This window comes from Caloenas nicobarica, chromosome 8, assembly GCF_036013445.1.
Source record: "Caloenas nicobarica isolate bCalNic1 chromosome 8, bCalNic1.hap1, whole genome shotgun sequence".
Lineage (NCBI taxonomy): Eukaryota > Metazoa > Chordata > Aves > Columbiformes > Columbidae > Caloenas > Caloenas nicobarica.
Window position 1 is genome coordinate 29,169,766 of NC_088252.1, and position 18,310 is coordinate 29,188,075.

Consider the following 18,310-nt stretch of genomic DNA (forward strand, 5'->3'; position numbering starts at 1 on the left):
ACAGCACCGGTGTGAGCTGGGGACGGTGACAAGTGCTGTCGCTGCCCTGACAGCACCGGTGTGAGCTGGGGACAGTGACAAGCGCTGTCGCTGCCCCGACAGCACCGGTGTGAGCTGGGGACGGTGACAAGCACAGTCCCGACAGCACCGGTGTGAGCTGGGGACGGTGACAAGCACTGCCGCTGCCCCGACAGCACTGGTGTGAGCTGGGGACGGTGACAAGCACAGTCCTGACAGCACCGGTGTGAGCTGGGGACGGTGACAAGCACAGTCCTGACAGCACCGGTGTGAGCTGGGGACGGTGACAAGCACAGTCCCGACAGCACTGGTGTGAGCTGGGGACGGTGACAAGCACTGCCGCTGCCCCGACAGCACAGGCACAAAATGGCACTAACAGCTCCCAGGATCGCCCGATTGTCTCAGTGAAGTTCCAGAACAAAAGGAGAACTCTCAGGACAGAACAGCTCCTCTAAATGTACTCCTCTTTGCTGAAGTGTACACAGATGCTGTGTTAAAACCTAATTTTCTTTTTTAAGAGGTTATATTAATATGGCTGAGTGTTATGTCAAGATGATGCCACACCTGGGTGGCCAGGTGTTGATAATGAATAAGTTCCAGCAAACTTCTGTAGTTTTACATGCATATAAACCAATTCTCAAACAAGGAAGAACAGTAACTCTCAACTTTGCACTAGTGAAACATCTGTAATTGTAAACGGGCTATCATTTCTACTTGTGCTATGGACTTCTTCACAGATGAAAGCTGAAGCCATCCAAACCCATCTGGGTTCACTTTGTGACATGAGAGGAACAGGCAGCAGCACTTACCCGCTCCCTGGGGACAGAGGCAGCCCCGGGGGGTCCTGAAGAGGTGCAGGAGCAGCCGACAGGTCACCCTGGCCCCGGGCTCGGCGTCCGGATCTCCACAGGCTGCGCAAAACGGGACGGGGACATGAGGCCTGTGCCCAGGACCGCGCGGGTCCCAGGGGCAGGCCTGGGAACATGCTACCTCACAGACCCATTTTAAATGGGAACACAATAATTTAATCAACAGGAACCAGCAGGGGACAGCGCTGTCAGACCCGACAGCTCTTGTCACACGTGGGCTCGCTGATCAGCCTGGACACACTGCAAGGCACGGCGGGCGGCACTCCACACAGCGCAGCGCTACACACCGCGGATTCCACCAACACAGAGCTCCTAACAAGTCTGAAGGTTTTATTTTGAGTTTTTCTCTTGGTATTTTCCTACCAGCCGCAAGAAGAGAAGGCAGCGCAACATGCTGCACCACATCTTCCAGAGAAAAGCACTGTCGGGCAATCAGGATGGCAACAAAAGTGGCCAGGGAATCGTGGAACGACAGGTCGCTCACCTGGAAGAAAAAAACACTGCAAGGCTTCAGGTAACAGTGCACACACCAGTGCCATGATTATTAAGGAATTAACTATAAGAATAAACAGTAAAATGTTTACACATAAGCATTTGTCTCTACATTCTAATGCATTTCCCAAACATTTTATTCCAACTACCAAGAGCTCTCTTAACAAACACCTATTTCAAATACCACAAATTCTGACATAAAAAACATTAGTCTTGAAAAGACTTGGGAAAATTTTATCATTCTATAAAAACTGATAACATCAATCCTCATTCCTTCACTCCAGGACAACAATATGTCCCCAAAGTACACAGCTTCAACCTGTTCCTAAAGGCATATGTAATCAAACTATAGATAAATATATTGAATCAGATACTGGATAACATTGGTCACCATAATCCTGCTGACTTTAACAGGACTAGAGCAAGGAGGTAAGTAAGGAACAGCAAGGTGTACCACGCCTTCTACAATCTAAGAGCCAACACCAAAACAGGGGCTTTAAAACCAAGAGTTATTGGCACATCCGTCAGCGTTTTAGAAATGTACACGGCCACGGCTGCTCCTTTCAAAGAGCACCTCTGATCCTCCATATCATCCCGTAACAAAGGAAAAATAGATTTACACAGAGAAAACTCTAAGCACTGTCCAAATTCTACATTAAACCTGAAGATGTAGGAAAGAATAAAAATCAATCACAAATCTCATTAAAAGCTTTGAAAACTCAAGTGGATACAAGACTACACTTGTGCTCAGCATTTTGTACAGAATTGAAACCTTCCTATACCTCTAAGTAAATAGGTTTAATAGGTACTTCAGAGAGACTGAACTTACATCCACGCTGCAGAGCAGATCATTGAAACCCCAGACGTGATTTGAAGAGCAGCAAAGCGCTTTGAGGACGCCCAGCCACTCGGAGCTCAGCACCGTGCAGCATGCCGTCAGCTCTGCACACAGGTTGGCGATGTCATTAATCCTGGCAAAGAAGAGAAAAACTCAGACAGAAGCCAGGGATTTTGTAAACAATAAATATGTAGGTCAAGAACTGGTGTTTCCTTCCTTAAGGCTGGGGTTTATGTCCAGATGTGATTATGCCACCATACATATAACTCAGTGCTATTCAGCTGTGGACAACTGCAGCACCTCAGAAAAAACACAGTACATGACCCGTAGCCCATAACCTGCATCCACCCAAGCTACACTGGTGCAGGGTCTTTTCTCTGTGTAAACCCAACTCGGTACACCCGTGTTCCTGCCAGGCCCCCGTGTGAGCTGCGCAGAGGAGAGACCAGCACCCAAACCCGCTGCCCCCGCGACCAGGACCTGTGCCCCTCTGCGGGGACACTCGGCCGTGCCGGTGCTGCCGCACACACAGCCGCTCCGTCCTCTTGCACACAACACGCCGGCCAGGCCAGCACTGCTGCTCAGGAGGGAGCAGAGAGTCAGGAAACCCTTGGGCATTAATGAATTTTACACCATGTAATGTGTGATTCAGTGTGTGATTCAGAGGTTATGCAATATTCTAAAAAACAGAGCAGAGTTGACTCATCCCAGTGCAAGTTATTTTTTCTCTGTTCCACAGCGAAACTCGTTTGGCCACATTTAGATGTTCCCCTTTGTTGCTCTTACAAAACTGCTTCCTCTCGGCTGCCCTGCTCTGCCAAGGATGCCCCACATTTCATAGAATCACAGAGCTGTTGCAGCCCTTGGATCATCTTGTGGCTCCTCTGGACCCACTTTGGACATTTCAGAGGTGGCTTCATACTGGGCACAGGGAGAAGGACACAGGAATTGCAAACACATGGGACAGGAGTCAATCAGAAAACAAAAAAAATCCACAGTTTCCTTGAGTTTTGTGATCTGTCAGCAACTGAGAAAAGACTGTCAGCTACTACTGCTGCACCTAGGCCTAACTATCAAAACCAAGAATTTCTTAATAAAAATCTGAACAAAATCAAGTTCTGGTGGTTTTGGTCGTGTAGGAGGAATACAGGTGCTGGGTGCAGAGGCAGAGGCTGGATCCAAACACAAGTGTCCATGTCGCCCTGCAGCACAGTCTCTGCAGAACAGAACCCCAGGGCACAACAGCTCCAACACTGCATGCTGCATCTGCACAAGGGTGAGTTTATGTGTTTACACACAGGAAGGAGGAAGCGACTGAGAAAAGCACATCTGAATTATAGAAGAAAGCATAGTGTCAGTGTAAAACCCTGACCTTGGTGGTGTTTTACTGCAAGGGTTCTTCACTGCACTTCTTGTCAGGCCCTTGCAATCACCTAAAAAGATCTGAACAGGCGTAAGGCCCAGCGGTGTCGTGCTGGGTCGGACCAAAGCTCCAGGTGAGTGTGACGGGTGCCAGCACCGCACAAGAGAGGGAGTGCTGGACACACGAGGTGCAGAGCTCATCCTGAACCCCGCCACCGGAGACGGGCCTGAGCCGTGAGCGTGAGGCCCCGGCTGCTCTTAGAATACCACTGACAGCTGTCAAAACTCCAGCAGCTTCGATCCAATTAAACTCTTAACAGTTAAAAAAATACATTTTTGGAAAATCTGCTTATTACCTATGAAGATGAGTTCCATAATGAATAAATGACACATTTAATAAATTAAACACCGATTGCATCAGAAGAAGGAAATGAGCTAATGCAGAACCCTCCCTCATTTACCAGCTTCTGATGAGCAAAGATTGTGCTGAGCTGTTCTGCCTGAAATGGCACAGTGGCTGACACAAAAAGCTCACTGGTTGTCTCGCAGCGCGCACCTTCTACTCGATACTCCTTCCGTTAAATTGTGCAGACTGATTTAATGAGATAACTCAGAGGAAACTTCTTAAGCTTTCAGGAACCAGAAAGAGTAACAAATGAAAACAATTGCAAAAAAAGACACCAAGCGAAAAGGTGGCAGGAAAGCTCTCATGTACCATGCAGAGACCCAGCCAGCGCCAGCGGGTCCGCCTCACCTCCCCGCGTCCTGGCGGCCCATGCAGACGCTCATGAGCGCGTTGCAGACCAGGCTGTAGCGGTTGGCCGCGCTGTCGCTCAGGAGCTTGCCCAGCACCGAGTAGTTGATGCTGTGAGCAGAGGGATTCTCGAGGAAATCCAGCATGAACTCAGGGTCCCACAGCAAATTGGAGTTTGAAGGCTGAACGTTGCTGTATATCGTCTGCTTCACCTTAGAACAGGCACTACTGAGGATCAAAAAGAGAAAGTTGCCGAAAATGGGTTTTGCAGAAATACTGTTGAACACACCGTGTGGGATCAGAGGTTCCTTGTTTGATTACCGTTCTGTACACATTTTCAAACTCATTTTTGATAAGAAGCATCTACTTGAAAATGAGGCCGATATCTCAATTTCATTCAAGTTTTCCTGCAAATAAACTCTCGAGTTTCCAAATTGCTTCTAAGGCATTTCTAGGACTGAAATGGTAAGCAGCTGGGTAAGGACCACACATCCAGTCCTCTCAAGCAACGACCTCCTGCAGCACCAGCACCTCTGCAGTGACTGTGACGGTGCTTCAGAACTCTGCTCCAGTGAGCGCAACCGCGGGAAGAAGGATTGATTAAGGAAAAATGAAAAAAACAAACCAACCCTAAATTAAAAACTCTACATTTGGTAATAATGTGACATAACAGACAACTTTTTGAAAGATTAAATCAGTAAACAGAAAAAGATACTTAACAGGTCATATTTTGACATTAACAATTCTAACAAAAGGTCAAGAAATGTTCCAGGCTGGGAACACGGGAGGAAAAGGTGTCAGCAAGGAATGTGAGTTTCACACACAGTGTTCTGAGCAGCGTTTGTCCCAGGCGTGGGGTTTTAGCAGCTCCAACACTGCACTTGCACAAGCAGTAATGCTGGAGGAGTGGTCAGAAGATTTAAAAAAAAAAAAAAGTGAAGGAATGATTCAAAAAAAGGAAGTTTAGTGAACACAACTAAATATACCAAGCATACTAAAGCAAACCATGCAGCTCGCTGAATAAACCCGCCACGAGAAATGCTGCAGACGGGGTCAGGAGCCACCAGCGCAGCACCGCGGTACACAGGAGGTGAGTCCCTAACTCTGAACACTGATAACTGTTCTTCATTGTCGCTTCCAACTGACTTGGGAAGAGAGAAACAGCTGGACTTACAGCCTGCTAAAAACGAGCTAAAAAAGTTGCTGAGTACAGACAACTGCTTTAGGGTTTTTTTCAATTGTAGGAAGGAAACCAAGAAGAAAATGAGTGTATCGCTATTACCTTATATGCAGCTGTTTAAAAAAATGTATATATACATTTTATTACCGGTTTTCAAACAACTTGTCTGACTTGTCCACTTGTCTAAAAAGGGGCTCCAAATCAAGTGCTGTATATCACATATTTAATACATGATTTACTACCTTAAATATCTCTAAATTACTAGACGATGTTTTGATTTGCTATTGTAGATTAGTATTAATTGTTATTTTTTACTGTGCTACTGAACTTCAGGTTTTAGGCAGAAAAGTGAACATACAGCTAAGACACTTCTGTAGTCCTTCTATATTTCAGATTTCTTTTTCCTAGTGTTTCTCATATTAAATGCTACTGTTCCCACGTGTTTGTAAACCTACTAAAATATTAAGATTATAACTGAGAACTCCTTTCCTGCTCCCTATGAAGTGAAAACCACAAATCTGAAATATGCAAACCAAAGCCAGGTATATAAACTAGGATGGAAACAGTAACTGAAGTGGTTTGTAAGTCTCACAAGATGGGTATTTGCATATGAAAGGTTCCCACTCTCCTTTTAAAAAGAGCCCAAAATACAGCATATGGGCACCTAAAATATTTTTTTAATTTAAAAGTCAAGGAACTGAAGAGTCGAGCATAAAACTTCAAACTCCAACATGTTTGCGTCTCTCCCCACATCAAAGGAAAAGTTTCATAGAATATTACAGCTGCGTCAGCTGAGATTGGGTGATTTTTCCGTCCCACACGATGTGCTGCAGCCGAGCAGCACACGGAGGTGCCGCAGTGCCAGGACCTGGCCGCCGGCACCGCACGCGGTGAATGGCAGCAGCAGGCACAGCAGCACGGGCAGAGTGCGGTGTCCACAGAACCCAACCCAACTGCGGGCACCGCACACACCACAACCTGCACCAGCCCGCGGGCTGGCAGCGGGGAAACGCCATGTCACCCACCTGAACAGGTCCCCAAACTTGCTTCTCAGGTGACTGCAGGACACGTATAGATCGTAGAGATAAGCCAGGATACACCGTTCTGGGGAGGAGCACTCGGAGGGATTCACCACATGCTTCACCACCCCACACAGCCTGCAAAACAAAACCACTCTGAGTTTGTCCCAACACACCTTAGAAATGCATCTCACACTGCTACACATGGTATGAACCTCACTGTTAGCTGGGCAACGCGATGGCAGACCTTGCGGCTACAGGCTGGTGGGACGCACGTGGGGTTTGGTGTCACCCATGCCCTCGCCTGGGCCCAGGGAGGACAGGACAGAGACACGCTCGGGGACCCCAGCACAGAACGGGGCGAGTGGTGGGAAATCCAGGTATGCAGCTCTCTGCTTTTCCTGGGTGACAGCTGCAGGTCCCCAGCCCCGCTGCAGGGAGCAGGCTGCAGACACCAAAAATATTTGGAAAATCATAGCTGCCACAAACCCTTCAAAGACTTGTGCGGTTTGCTCGGCGTTGAGGATGAGGCAGGCGTGGTAGCGGCGCAGGACGGCGACGATGCAGACGCACAGCCCCGTGGTGTAGCTGCCCGCCAGGCTGGACGACTTGAGCAGCAGCTCGGCCTCCACCACGCTCAGCTCGTTCAGCAGCTGCAAACACACACAAGAGTGAGCTGAAAATGACTTCCAAGGCAAACATGCAAAACAGGGGCAAAAAAAGATAAAAGACAAAAAGCTACTTTAAGGAAAAACTACATAGCAAACAAAAATTAAATTCCTTACTCACTACAGAACAAGGGAAAGAGGGAGCAAAATAAAGTGTTATAATATAAATATAAAAAACGGTCCTCAGAACTGCCCTTCAGAAAGACATGGCGTTTCTGGCACCCAGATGCTTTACTGTGTAATATGTCTGAAACAGTGAAGCCCATCCTAAAATATTTTGTGCTAAGTAATCCACAACTTTATTAATTTTGAAAGATTTAAAAGTAAAACGCATCCATAATTGTCAAAGTAAGAGGGAAGGGGAAGTATCTAGCACTCTGTTTCAGACATCAGGAAACCGAAACAGACAAAAGCGCGGGGCAGCAAATCAGGAGAATTTGCGGTCCAGCTCTGGGTTTTGGGGGTTTTTTGTGTGTTTTTGGTTTTTGTTGGGTTTTTTTGTTGGTTTGGTTTGGTTTTTTTCTGGGTCTACAGAAAATGTATCACAGCTTTATCCCAACACAACCCCCCCAAAATGACCTCTGTTTACCTGTACGGCAAAGTTTATGAGTCCATTGATATTCAGCGCCGGTTCCATGAGGTCGAAGATGAGCTGTATATGGTGGGCCAGGGGAAGGTGATACGAAGTTCCTGAGGCAAAGCTGGTGATCTGCTCCAGAACGTTGCTGGAGATCTGTGAGAGGAAACGTGGGACCGAGGGTGGTGACTGAGGGCTTCTCAGGCACACGGCTGCTCCAAACCCACTCTATCAGTGCTAACAGCAAGTGAGAGCATTTTGCAGGTTTTGCCCAGACAAACCACGCATGAGCACATCCGCGACCCTCCCACCCTGCAAGGCAGATGTAACGCCGGGTTATTGTCAAAACAGCACAGAAAACACTGTTCTGAGAGTCAAACCATTCTGGACATCTACAATACTGAGTTCTATCCTGTGGGGTATTTTTCTTTAAAGAAGAGGCAAAATAATTTTTCTTTTCATCTCACTGCATTGCGATGTTTTTTATTGATCATTTTCAGGTAATTAATAACGTTATCCTCCAAACAAAACATGTAACAAATTCATTCAAAAGACCAGATCCAAAGATGTCTTATAAGTGGATAAGTATCAGTCATGTACCTCTTTTGCTTTGTTTCTTATGTTAGCCTCTGGTTATTAAAATATACTTAAAACCAGTAACACCTGACAAAGCGATGAAATCCTATGCTGATACATTTGCACACTTACAAGTCTTAATGTAAACCAGGCAAAGTATGCTTGTTTAGAACAAACTGTTTATGTTCTCCAGATAGCCACTGCCACAGCGTTTTAACAGTAAAGGCTGACTATAAATCCTAATATCAAGAAAAGAACAAACTGTATTATCCACCAGCCTCTCAAAGGGACATACTCAGTTTGTTCACAAAACCACAGCAGAGTTCAGAGTCCTTCACAGACACACAGTAACAAATCTTATACATACTCAATAAATTGGTTAATAAGATCCTAATTTATCAACGAGCCCTAAACAATTCTGTTAATGGAAATTTATGTAAAATTTATTTCAAATTTTTCATTTAAAAAATCATGACATCTATAATAATCCTGAAAGCTTCTTACAACACAAACCAAAACCCCCACATCAACCAGCCAAACACCCCAACATCTACCACAGCAGGTATTTTTGAACACTAAAGCAGCATTTTTTCTCTTGTCTCTGAAGCAGCAGTGCACGGAAAATTCTTGGTATATACAAAACACATCTAAAAACCTAGATTTGCTTCCTATTTGATATCTGTTCAGCAGAATGTAAAAGGCCAGGGTTTCATCCAAGACGGGTACCTGAGATGTCACCTGGTGTTGGTCGAAGTAGGACAGTTGCTGTAGCTTTGTGAACACGGTCTCCGGGGTCGGAAACGCTTCTTGTTTGGTCTTCCTGGCTTTTTGCGCTTCATCCCCAACTTAAGAGATGAAAAATTACTTTGGTCATTTTATATTTAATGGTGCCCTAGTAGTTTTGCATTATTACTGACTCAAAAGACAGTAAGAACCTTACAAGCTTTACTCCTGCCTACGTAAACCCTACTCGCCTCAGTTTTCCATTCTGCTTGGGACACACATGTGCCACGGCACGTAAAATATCAAAGCTACTGTGAGATTATTCCAATGCCAAAACGCGACACCCAAGGAAACGTGAAACAGTCACACAGTTTTAGCAGGAGCATAAGGAACGTGTGTGACCCACCGGCCAGTGCGGTGTTCGGGTTACAGCAGCAAACGGGGATCTGTGACCCGCGCGGCCCCGTGTCCCACAGCGCAGGGCCCAGCGTCGCACCCGGTGCCGCGGGACACAGTGAGGGGACCAAAGCCACGTTCCTGATCAACACACGTGGCTCCGGACAGCCTGCCGAGCACCCCACGGCCCCCGCGACCCATAGCAGCTACCGGACAGCAGCGTTACAGCATTTACCACCCAGCTCAGCCGTACTCTTCTTGTTCAGAATTTTGAGGATGTCTTTGGTAACTTTCTTCAGCTGGTGTCTTGCCTCATCACGCTCTTTGCCTACGCCGTAAAGGAGAATCATGCGCTGGTTACACTCGTGACTTGAAGATTCATCCTGAAAAGACCAGATACGAGTGAGGCCTCTTTTCTTTTTTCTGTCACCACCTGCAGAACCTCGACCCGAGCAGCTCAGACTGCAACAGACAACCAACTTCAGCACCAACAGCATCTGCTGTGGTTATTGGTGCGGGGGAAACAGTGCCAAATGAAACCGCTAAAGAGGGTGAAACACAGAGGGAAAAAATGTAACCCTGCATTGTGAATTCCGTATGTGTCTCTGAGGACAGAGGCAGGAGACGCACAGGGACAACCCTCCCGACTGTCCCTGCACGGATATTCCATAGCAGATGAGCCAACAGAAGACGAGATGTCTAGAAACCATGTGCCATTTCTCTTACTATGTACAAGTCCATCGAAAGAAGATGCAGCACAACTCCTAAAATTCTATTTTGCACATCCAAAAGAAAATGAAATACGTACAGTTTATTTAAATTGTAACTGGTTATATTTAGTCTTCTAATAAAATGTATCATATAATGTTGATGCACTGTATAAAACTTAAAAACTTGGAGAACTGCTCTGCAATTCATATAAGATATAAATACTTTGTTCTGTAACGTACTTAAGTTCTGCAAACTAACCAACTGCTACCTCTTTCAACGTGAAACTGCTTTTAGAAAGTTTTACAAAAAATAAAGCTGCATACAAAATAAAGAATCACAAGGCTAAAAGGTACTAGCAGGGAGTACAAAAGCTGCATAGTCTTACAAAATACACGCTCCCTTTTAAAAACAGTCGCTCTGTCAGCAGGTCAAAAGCAGGAAGTAAACTGCTAATTTTTTTTAAAGATTCTATTTCTCTCTCTCTCTCTTCTAGAGGAAACAAAAGCAGAAGCGCTGAGAGCGTCACCTGGAATTTGCAGCTGTCCCGCGCTGAGGCACCCGCTCAAAGCCAGAGGCAGGGCTGAGCGTGGCCCGGGGATGCGGAGCTGCTGCTCCAGCCCCTGCTCGCGGCGCGGGACTCGCACACCGGCCTGAGCCGGCGGAGCCGCGGCCGCCCCGGCAGCACCGGTGCCAGCGCAGGCGACACCCGGCGTCCCACCGCTCGCAGCAGCACCCACGGTGAGCTCCTCCTTCAGCCGGGGGGGTGGCTGATTCTGCATGTTCAGGGAACACTTGTTCCATTAGGATTAGATCTGGCAGCTGAACATGTTATGTGCTTCAAAGCATAACCCAATTTATTTCTATCTTATAGATAGAAATAAAAGTTTGCAGCTCTGTGAGGAAGATGTCAGGGATGTTTGAGCGCTGGCAGGTAAAGTGTCAGCTCCACGGAGGGCCATATTTTACAGAGGCAAGGATCCCACAGAAATCCAGCCATTTGTACAAATGCATCGCTGCACACCGAGGTTGCTCCTTTCGAAAAGCAGCGCTGGCTGACTCGACAGCCCTGCCTGGCTGCCCCAGGCAACCAGCTGGGATCAGACCTGACCTGACCAGGGTTTCAGACTAAGAGGAACAGTTTTCAGCCCAGGGCCCGTGACAGTTCTGTGGATGGCAGCCGGTGCTGGTGGACGGCCGGCTCTCAGTGTCGCAGTGCAGGGCTCTCGGTGCCGGCAGATGGCCAGTCCTTGTTGCCGGTGGTGACCAGGTCTTGGTGTCACAGTACAGGGCTCTCAGTGCCGGTGGATGGCCAGTGCTTGATGCCGGTGGTGACTGGCTCTCAGTGCCAATGGTGACCGGCACTCGGTGCCGCAGCACGGGGCTCTCGGTATCGATGGTGACCGGCTCTCGGTGTCACTAGTGACCAGCTCTCGCTGCTGGTCGTGACCAGCTCTCGGTGCTGCAGCGTGGGGCTCTCATTGTCAATGGTGACCGGCTCTCCTTGCCAATGGTGACCGGCTCTCGGTGCCGCAGCGCGGGGCTCTCATTGCCAGTGGTGACCGGCTCTCAGTGCCACAGTGCGGGGCTCTCATTGCCAATGGTGACCGGCTCTCAGTGCCACAGCGCAGGGCTCTCGTTGTCAATGGCGACCGGCTCTCGGTGTCAATGGCGACCGGCTCTCGGTGCCGCAGCGCGGGGCTCTCATTGCCAGTGGTGACCGGCTCTCGGTGCCAATGGTGACCGGCTCTCGGTGCCGCAGCGTGGGGCTCTCATTGCCAGTGGTGACCGGCTCTCGGTGCCAATGGTGACCGGCTCTCGGTGCCGCAGCGCAGGCTCCCATCGCCAGTGGTGACCGGCTCTCGGTGCCACAGTGCGGGGCTCCCATCGCCAGTGGTGACCGGCTCTCGGTGCCAATGGTGACCGGCTCTCAGTGCCACAGTGCGGGGCTCTCATCGCCAGTGGTGACTGGCTCTCGGTGCCGCAGCGCAGGGCTCTCATCGCCAGTGGTGACCGGCTCTCGGTGCCAATGGTGACCGGCTCTCGGTGCCGCAGCGCAGGGCTCTCATCGCCAGTGGTGACCGGCTCTCGGTGCCAATGGTGACCGGCTCTCGGTGCCGCAGCGTGGGGCTCTCATTGCCAGTGGTGACCGGCTCTCGGTGCCAATGGTGACCGGCCCTTGGTGCCGCAGCGCGGGGCTCTCATTGCCAGTGGTGACCGGCTCTCGGTGTCAATGGTGACCGGCTCTCGGTGCCGCAGCGTGGGGCTCTCACTGCCAATGGTGACCGGCTCTTGGTGCCACAGCACGGGGCTCTCAGCAGCAGAGCCCAGGGGCTGCAGCTCCTGCGCGCTGGCTCAGGCAGTGAAGTTCTAAACTGATTTGCAGCACAGCACCGGTAAAGCAACCGATTTAGGAAAACGACAAGAGAAACTGCCCAACCAGAAGGAAGGGTATATGTAAAAATCTACATAAATAAAGCTACAAATAGCTTCAAACTTCTCTGGCAAACGTGTGACCACTGACACAGCAGCTGCCGCTGGCTGCCCAAGTGCCAGCACGCAGAGTGCAAGGGCAGGTGCTCCCCTCTCTTCCCCTGGAAGCACCAAACGGGGGCCTCGTGGGTGTCACAGCATCCCGAGCACCCGGGTGACACAGTGCTGGCCTGAGAGCGGCTGGGATCAGGCTTGGGGACAACCAAAATAACACACAACTTACGGCAGACAAAATCCCCAAAGAAATGTTCCCAACACAAAAATTAAAAGTAGACTAAAAAGGCTGAAGTCTTATGACAGATCTAATTAACAATATCTTTTTTTTTTTTTTTCCCCAGGAAAGGGGTGAAGACAAAGTGCAAATGAAAGCCACAACCAACTTCAGCTACTCTAGAAATGACAGCAACTGCGCCAGCAGCAACAATCTCAGCCAAGTCATTTTTCCTCTGCTTTATACAATTCTGTTCCTGGTGGGTATCACCATGAACAGCCTGGCAATGTGGGTCTTTTTTAAAATACCCAGTAAATCAAATTTCATCATCTTCCTGAAGAACACTGTCATTTCTGACCTCCTCATGATCTTGACTTTTCCATTTAAAATCCTTAGCGATGCGAAGCTGGTGTCATGGGTACTGAGAGGATTCGTGTGCCAGGTCACCCAGGTTGTGTTTTACTTCACCATGTACATCAGCATTTTGTTCCTTGGTCTCATCACTATCGATCGCTATCAGAAAGCCACTTCGCCCTTCAGAACATCCACACCAAGGAGCCTTTTAGGTGTCAAGATCCTGTCCACAGCAATCTGGATGTCAATGTTTGCACTCTCGTTACCCAACATGATTCTAACAAACAAGAAGAAAACGCCTAAGAACGTGAAGAAGTGTGCTCTCTTGAAATCTGAGTTTGGCTTAGTCTGGCACGAAATTGTAAACTACATCTGTCAGCTTATCTTCTGGGTTAATTTAGCAGTCATAGTTGTATGCTACATACTCATCAGTAAAGAACTGTACAAATCCTATAAAAGGACAAGATGCACAGGAAAAGCATCCAAAAAGACTGTAAATCTGAAGGTTTTCATCATTATTGCAGTGTTCTTTATTTGTTTTGTGCCGTTCCACTTCACTAGAATCCCTTACACGTTGAGCCAAACACGCGCGGTTTTTGAGTGCTCTGCCCAGAACACCCTGTTTTACCTGAAGGAGAGCACGCTGTGGCTGACGTCGCTCAACGCCTGCCTGGACCCCTTCATCTACTTCTTCCTTTGCAAATCATTCCGCAAGTCCTTGCTGGCCACGCTGTGCAAGCACACGGCATCGGCAGAGCTGCGGGCACGCATGAAGGAGCAGAACGAAGGGGATGACACGGACGAGACGCCGCTCTAGAGCCAAGAGCTACCCAGAGCCCTTCGCAGCCACGTACGCTTGCTGGTGGGGGGAAAGCAGCACGAATCCTGCAAAGAATATCTAAAATTTCACCAGCTTATTTGAAATCATCCTACAGATGAAGCACAAGCACCCTGGAATCAACACCACTAGTTGCACAAATGGTGCAATGAGAAGGCTGGAGTAAAACAAGAGCCCCAGCTGCTCACAGCCCCCACGCCGGCAGAACTGCTGGGAGGGTCTGAACTTACAGAGCTGTAAGGAAAAAATTCAAACAGTCTCATTAAATGCTACAGGTGAGACGACGAACTGCAAAGATTTTGCAGAAATAGCTTAGCTTGGGCCAGAGTAAAGTCCATGGCAACACAAGATCTGGGAAACACAAAAAATCCACACTAAATGTGATTTTTGAATACAGAGAGTTGTCACCTTATACACAACTGGTAGAGGAACAGAAATATAGGATATATAGAGATAAGCTATTTATCTGTGTAGATTTTTGGTAACCGAATAACACTTTCCTTATCTCATCATATGCTTGCAATTCTTAATCCGTTGACCAATGATTAATTGTTGTGTGCCAGAGGAAACAATTTCATAACCAGGCTTATCTTGATGTGAGTTAAATCTCCAAATACTTCACCTTACTATATGAATAAAGAAAAATGTATACTTTTATAGAGAACAATATATTATATTAGAAAATATACAAAGGTTCTATTTACAGAATACTTAGGGAAAGACTCATGCTAAAATCTTTACTGATTATTAAAGGCAGCTATTTTGCACTATACCAAAAATTTAACCGCTTCTCCTTCTTCATTTGGAAAAGTTGAAAAACAAAACAGGGAAGTATTTTCAGGTACACAACATGCTCAGGTATCATAACAACCACACATGGAAAAGATCCGCGGCTACTGTAATAAATGACAGTTCATTTATCATCACTGCAAACCAATTCAGAGCTATGTTTTGCCATCATGCCAGAGCCAAGTCCTGCCAGAACCGCTGCCTGCCCGCCCTTCTCCAGTACCCGTCTGTGCCTGGCCAGCACCGCGTGATTTCACAACTGATACCCACGTTCCTAAAAAGCCGAAAGACAGTTCGCTCAGTTTAGCACCCAGCCTTGGAGTTTATGGATCTCTTATCGCCTGCCCGAATGAATTAAATATTTTACAAAGCCTTTTGTGCACTGCTTATGCTGGTATACACACCAGGACCGATGGCAGTCGGTAGCTGGTTACACCAGAGAGAACAGGGCACCGGCATTTCCCGGCACCGGCACGGCCGGCGCTCCCCAGCACAGCCCCAGCACCCCCCGCTGCCGTGGTGCCCGGCGGGGACACGCAGGGGTCCCGCTCCCCCCAGCACCCATCCCCGCGATCGCTGCCCCACACGCGCAGCCGCTTTCCTGAGGGCAGACACAGCGACCTGCACGCTGCGGGGCAGCGCGGCAGCACACGCGGGGACGCGTCCTACCAGCCTCTAGGGCTGGGAACAGTGTCCAGGGCCAGCACAGAAGCAAACGTGGCAGATGGACCTTGGCCATCGGTCCCGGGCGCTGCATGGGCTGTCCCCGTTGTACAGCCTGCAGTGAATGAGCAGGAGTCGGGTCAGGCAGCTGGGACATGGCACGCTGATGACGATGGCGAGGGTGATGCTCATCCTGGTCATCCTCAAGGCTCTCTGCTCTCTGACAGCCATTTAACACTGACATCAGCACGTAGCCAGACACTGATGCACAAACCTGCTGTGAATGCAGCTGCAGCCTGTGTCCCTGCCCACAGTGAGCTGGTCACCCCGGCACAGCTGGCGGGGGAACACCGGACAAACCACACGGCTCAGGTAAACTCAGACAAAAAGTTCTGTTTCCAGGGAAATGCGCCGGATTCCAGCCTCGCACAGAACAAACACACGACAAATATGAAGCACACCGCGCAGCAGCTGCTGCCAGAACCAGAAAGTGGCTGTAACCAGCACGCTGTATCACCTGCCTACACCAACGCCAAAATAAACCAGAAATCCCTCTCTGGAGATCAAGTCAAGCTCAGGTTCGTGTGCCAATATCACCAGGCTACAGAGGGAGGGCACCGTTTCTGAAGATGTTGGTGCATGTGGGTTTGTAGCCACCCCACGGTAAGGGTGGCTCTGAGCAGACTTTCTGGTCACACATTTGATGACAACTAGTGCTGTCCAGAACAGGGGGACTCACGCACACAGATGAGAACTACACGAGAATCCTACAGCTGAGGATTATCCTGGAATACTGTCAGGAACCACCCTGGGTTTGTTCGTCCCATGACTCTAAAGCAGCCAAATTGTAATGGCACAGCTTAAGTGTCCACACAAAGTAAATGTACCTGTCTTGATGGATGTTGTCATTTTTTTGTCCGTTAGTGCAGCAGACGGTAGTGTACTTTCTGACAGAGAGCAAAAGTAAGAGAGAAAAGCAACAGTAAAAGTGATTAACTAACCGGCGACACATGAGAATGAGGAAGGAAACAACAGACTAACAGAAAAAGTCTCATCTTTCTATACATTTCCCCATTCCTACTACTGTGCTGGAGGCTTCTGCGCGGAGAGGAGCCGCGGATGGACCGGAGCCAGCCAGGGACCCCCGTCTGACACAGCTCCCGCCAGGTCTGCTCAGGTACCTGCACGTTCACCTGGGGTGACGGCTGTGGGGCATCGGGCTTTCACCCTTCAGAGGCTGCTAACCAGCACTGGGCCTCCATCTCGAAAATGTTATTTAGATCCGTGCTGAGAAAGGAAAAATCGTGTCTGCTTGGTAAGAAATAGCAGAATTTGCTTCCCCAGAAGCACCTTGCTTTTGGGCCACAACTGTAAAATTTCTGTTCAAAGTTAAAATACATTTCCATGTAAAGACAAATAATGCTCTAGGAAATCTGCTGTTATACCTTGCTGTTATCTTAGGCTTCCATAATGAATATATCCCATTTTAACTTTTCATTAGACATTAGTTTATAAAGAACTTAAACGTAGGCAAATATTTAGATTTTGTAAGAACCAGAAGAGGAATCAGTCAGCCTGCTTAGTGCACCTTCAGGTTTTGCATTTATTTGTGTAAACCTGCCAGTCACTGTAAGGAACACATAATTTAAAATACAGAATGTTATATTTTGTGTTTTCTCTCTCCTTTCCACCCCAGTCTGTTTCAAAGGATGGGAGACTTTGCAAACGAGAGCACTGGTGGTAACAGCAGCGGCACAGCCACCGCCACATGTCCGCGGGACACCACGCTCACCCGGCTGCTCTTCCCCGTGCTCTACACGCTCGTGTTCTTGCTGGGGCTCGTGCTGAACAGCCTGGCCTCCTGGGCTTTCTTCCAGATCCCAAGCACATCGACCTTCATCGTCTACCTGAAAAATATCTTAGTTTCTGATTCTATAATGACCCTGATGCTTCCTCTGAAAATCCTGGCGGACTCTGGCCTGGGACCGTGGCAACTCAAAGCCTTTGTGTGCCGCTTCTCGGCCGTGGTGTTTTACGACACCATGTATACCAGCATCGTGCTGCTGGGGCTCATTGCTTTCGACAGATTCCTCAAGATTGTGAGACCTTTCGGGAAGTTCTGGGTGCAAAATCTGTGCTCAGCAAAGATCCTCGCGGGTCTGGTCTGGCTCTTCTTCTTTGTCCTCTCTCTGCCTAACGTCATCTTATCGAACAAGACAGCGACACCCGAATCGGTGAAGAAGTGTGCCTCGTTGAAGAGCCACTTCGGACTCAAATGGCATGAAGCTGTCAATTATATCTGCCAGTTCATCTTCTGGACTGTTCTCATCCTCATGCTTCTATTTTATACAATTATTGCCAAAAAGGTATATGAGTCTTACAGGAAAACACAGAAGAAAGACAACAAAAGTGAACGAAGGATCAAGGGGAAAGTATTCATCATTTTTACTGTGTTTTTCTTATGCTTTGCCCCCTTCCATTTCAGCAGAGTTCCCTACACGCTGAGCCAGACGCGCGGCTGGATGGACTGCCGGCTGCAGAACCAGCTCTTTGTGGCCAAGGAGAGCACGCTGTGGCTGGTGGCCACCAACGTCTGCGTGGACCCCCTCATCTACCTGCTCCTGTGCAAGCCCTTCCTAGAAAAGGTGCTATGCAGGAGAGTAAAGACAGTTCACACAAACACAAAAACCGAACTGGACACGCGAACGTCTCCTAACGAACTCTGATCCTGCAGCTTCGTGCTCCACAGTATCTGCATATTCACAGAGAAGTTAAAAAATAA

The 18,310-nt window shown here is 48.4% G+C and overlaps 3 protein-coding genes across 3 annotated transcripts in view; 2 read left to right on the forward strand and 1 right to left on the reverse strand.

Moving 5' to 3' along the window:
- Positions 1-18,310, reverse strand: part of MED12L (mediator complex subunit 12L) — a 96,754-nt gene that overhangs the window by 15,210 nt on the left and 63,234 nt on the right. The window contains exons 15-23 of the mRNA XM_065640564.1: positions 9,708-9,855; positions 9,080-9,198; positions 7,790-7,933; positions 7,022-7,185; positions 6,539-6,670; positions 4,334-4,561; positions 2,209-2,350; positions 1,251-1,371; positions 828-929 (exon numbers count right to left, since the gene is read on the reverse strand). Coding sequence (XP_065496636.1) covers positions 828-929; positions 1,251-1,371; positions 2,209-2,350; positions 4,334-4,561; positions 6,539-6,670; positions 7,022-7,185; positions 7,790-7,933; positions 9,080-9,198; positions 9,708-9,855 — 1,300 coding nt within the window. The remainder of the gene's footprint in view (positions 1-827; positions 930-1,250; positions 1,372-2,208; positions 2,351-4,333; positions 4,562-6,538; positions 6,671-7,021; positions 7,186-7,789; positions 7,934-9,079; positions 9,199-9,707; positions 9,856-18,310) is intronic.
- On the forward strand, positions 5,338-15,572 carry P2RY12 (purinergic receptor P2Y12). The gene is made up of 3 exons (XM_065639566.1): positions 5,338-5,423; positions 10,677-10,921; positions 13,012-15,572. Exon 3 carries the CDS (start codon positions 13,036-13,038, stop codon positions 14,053-14,055), a length of 1,020 nt encoding a protein of 339 aa, XP_065495638.1. The 5' UTR covers positions 5,338-5,423; positions 10,677-10,921; positions 13,012-13,035; the 3' UTR covers positions 14,056-15,572.
- On the forward strand, positions 16,584-18,271 carry P2RY13 (purinergic receptor P2Y13). The gene is made up of 2 exons (XM_065639567.1): positions 16,584-16,705; positions 17,225-18,271. Exon 2 carries the CDS (start codon positions 17,238-17,240, stop codon positions 18,252-18,254), a length of 1,017 nt encoding a protein of 338 aa, XP_065495639.1. The 5' UTR covers positions 16,584-16,705; positions 17,225-17,237; the 3' UTR covers positions 18,255-18,271.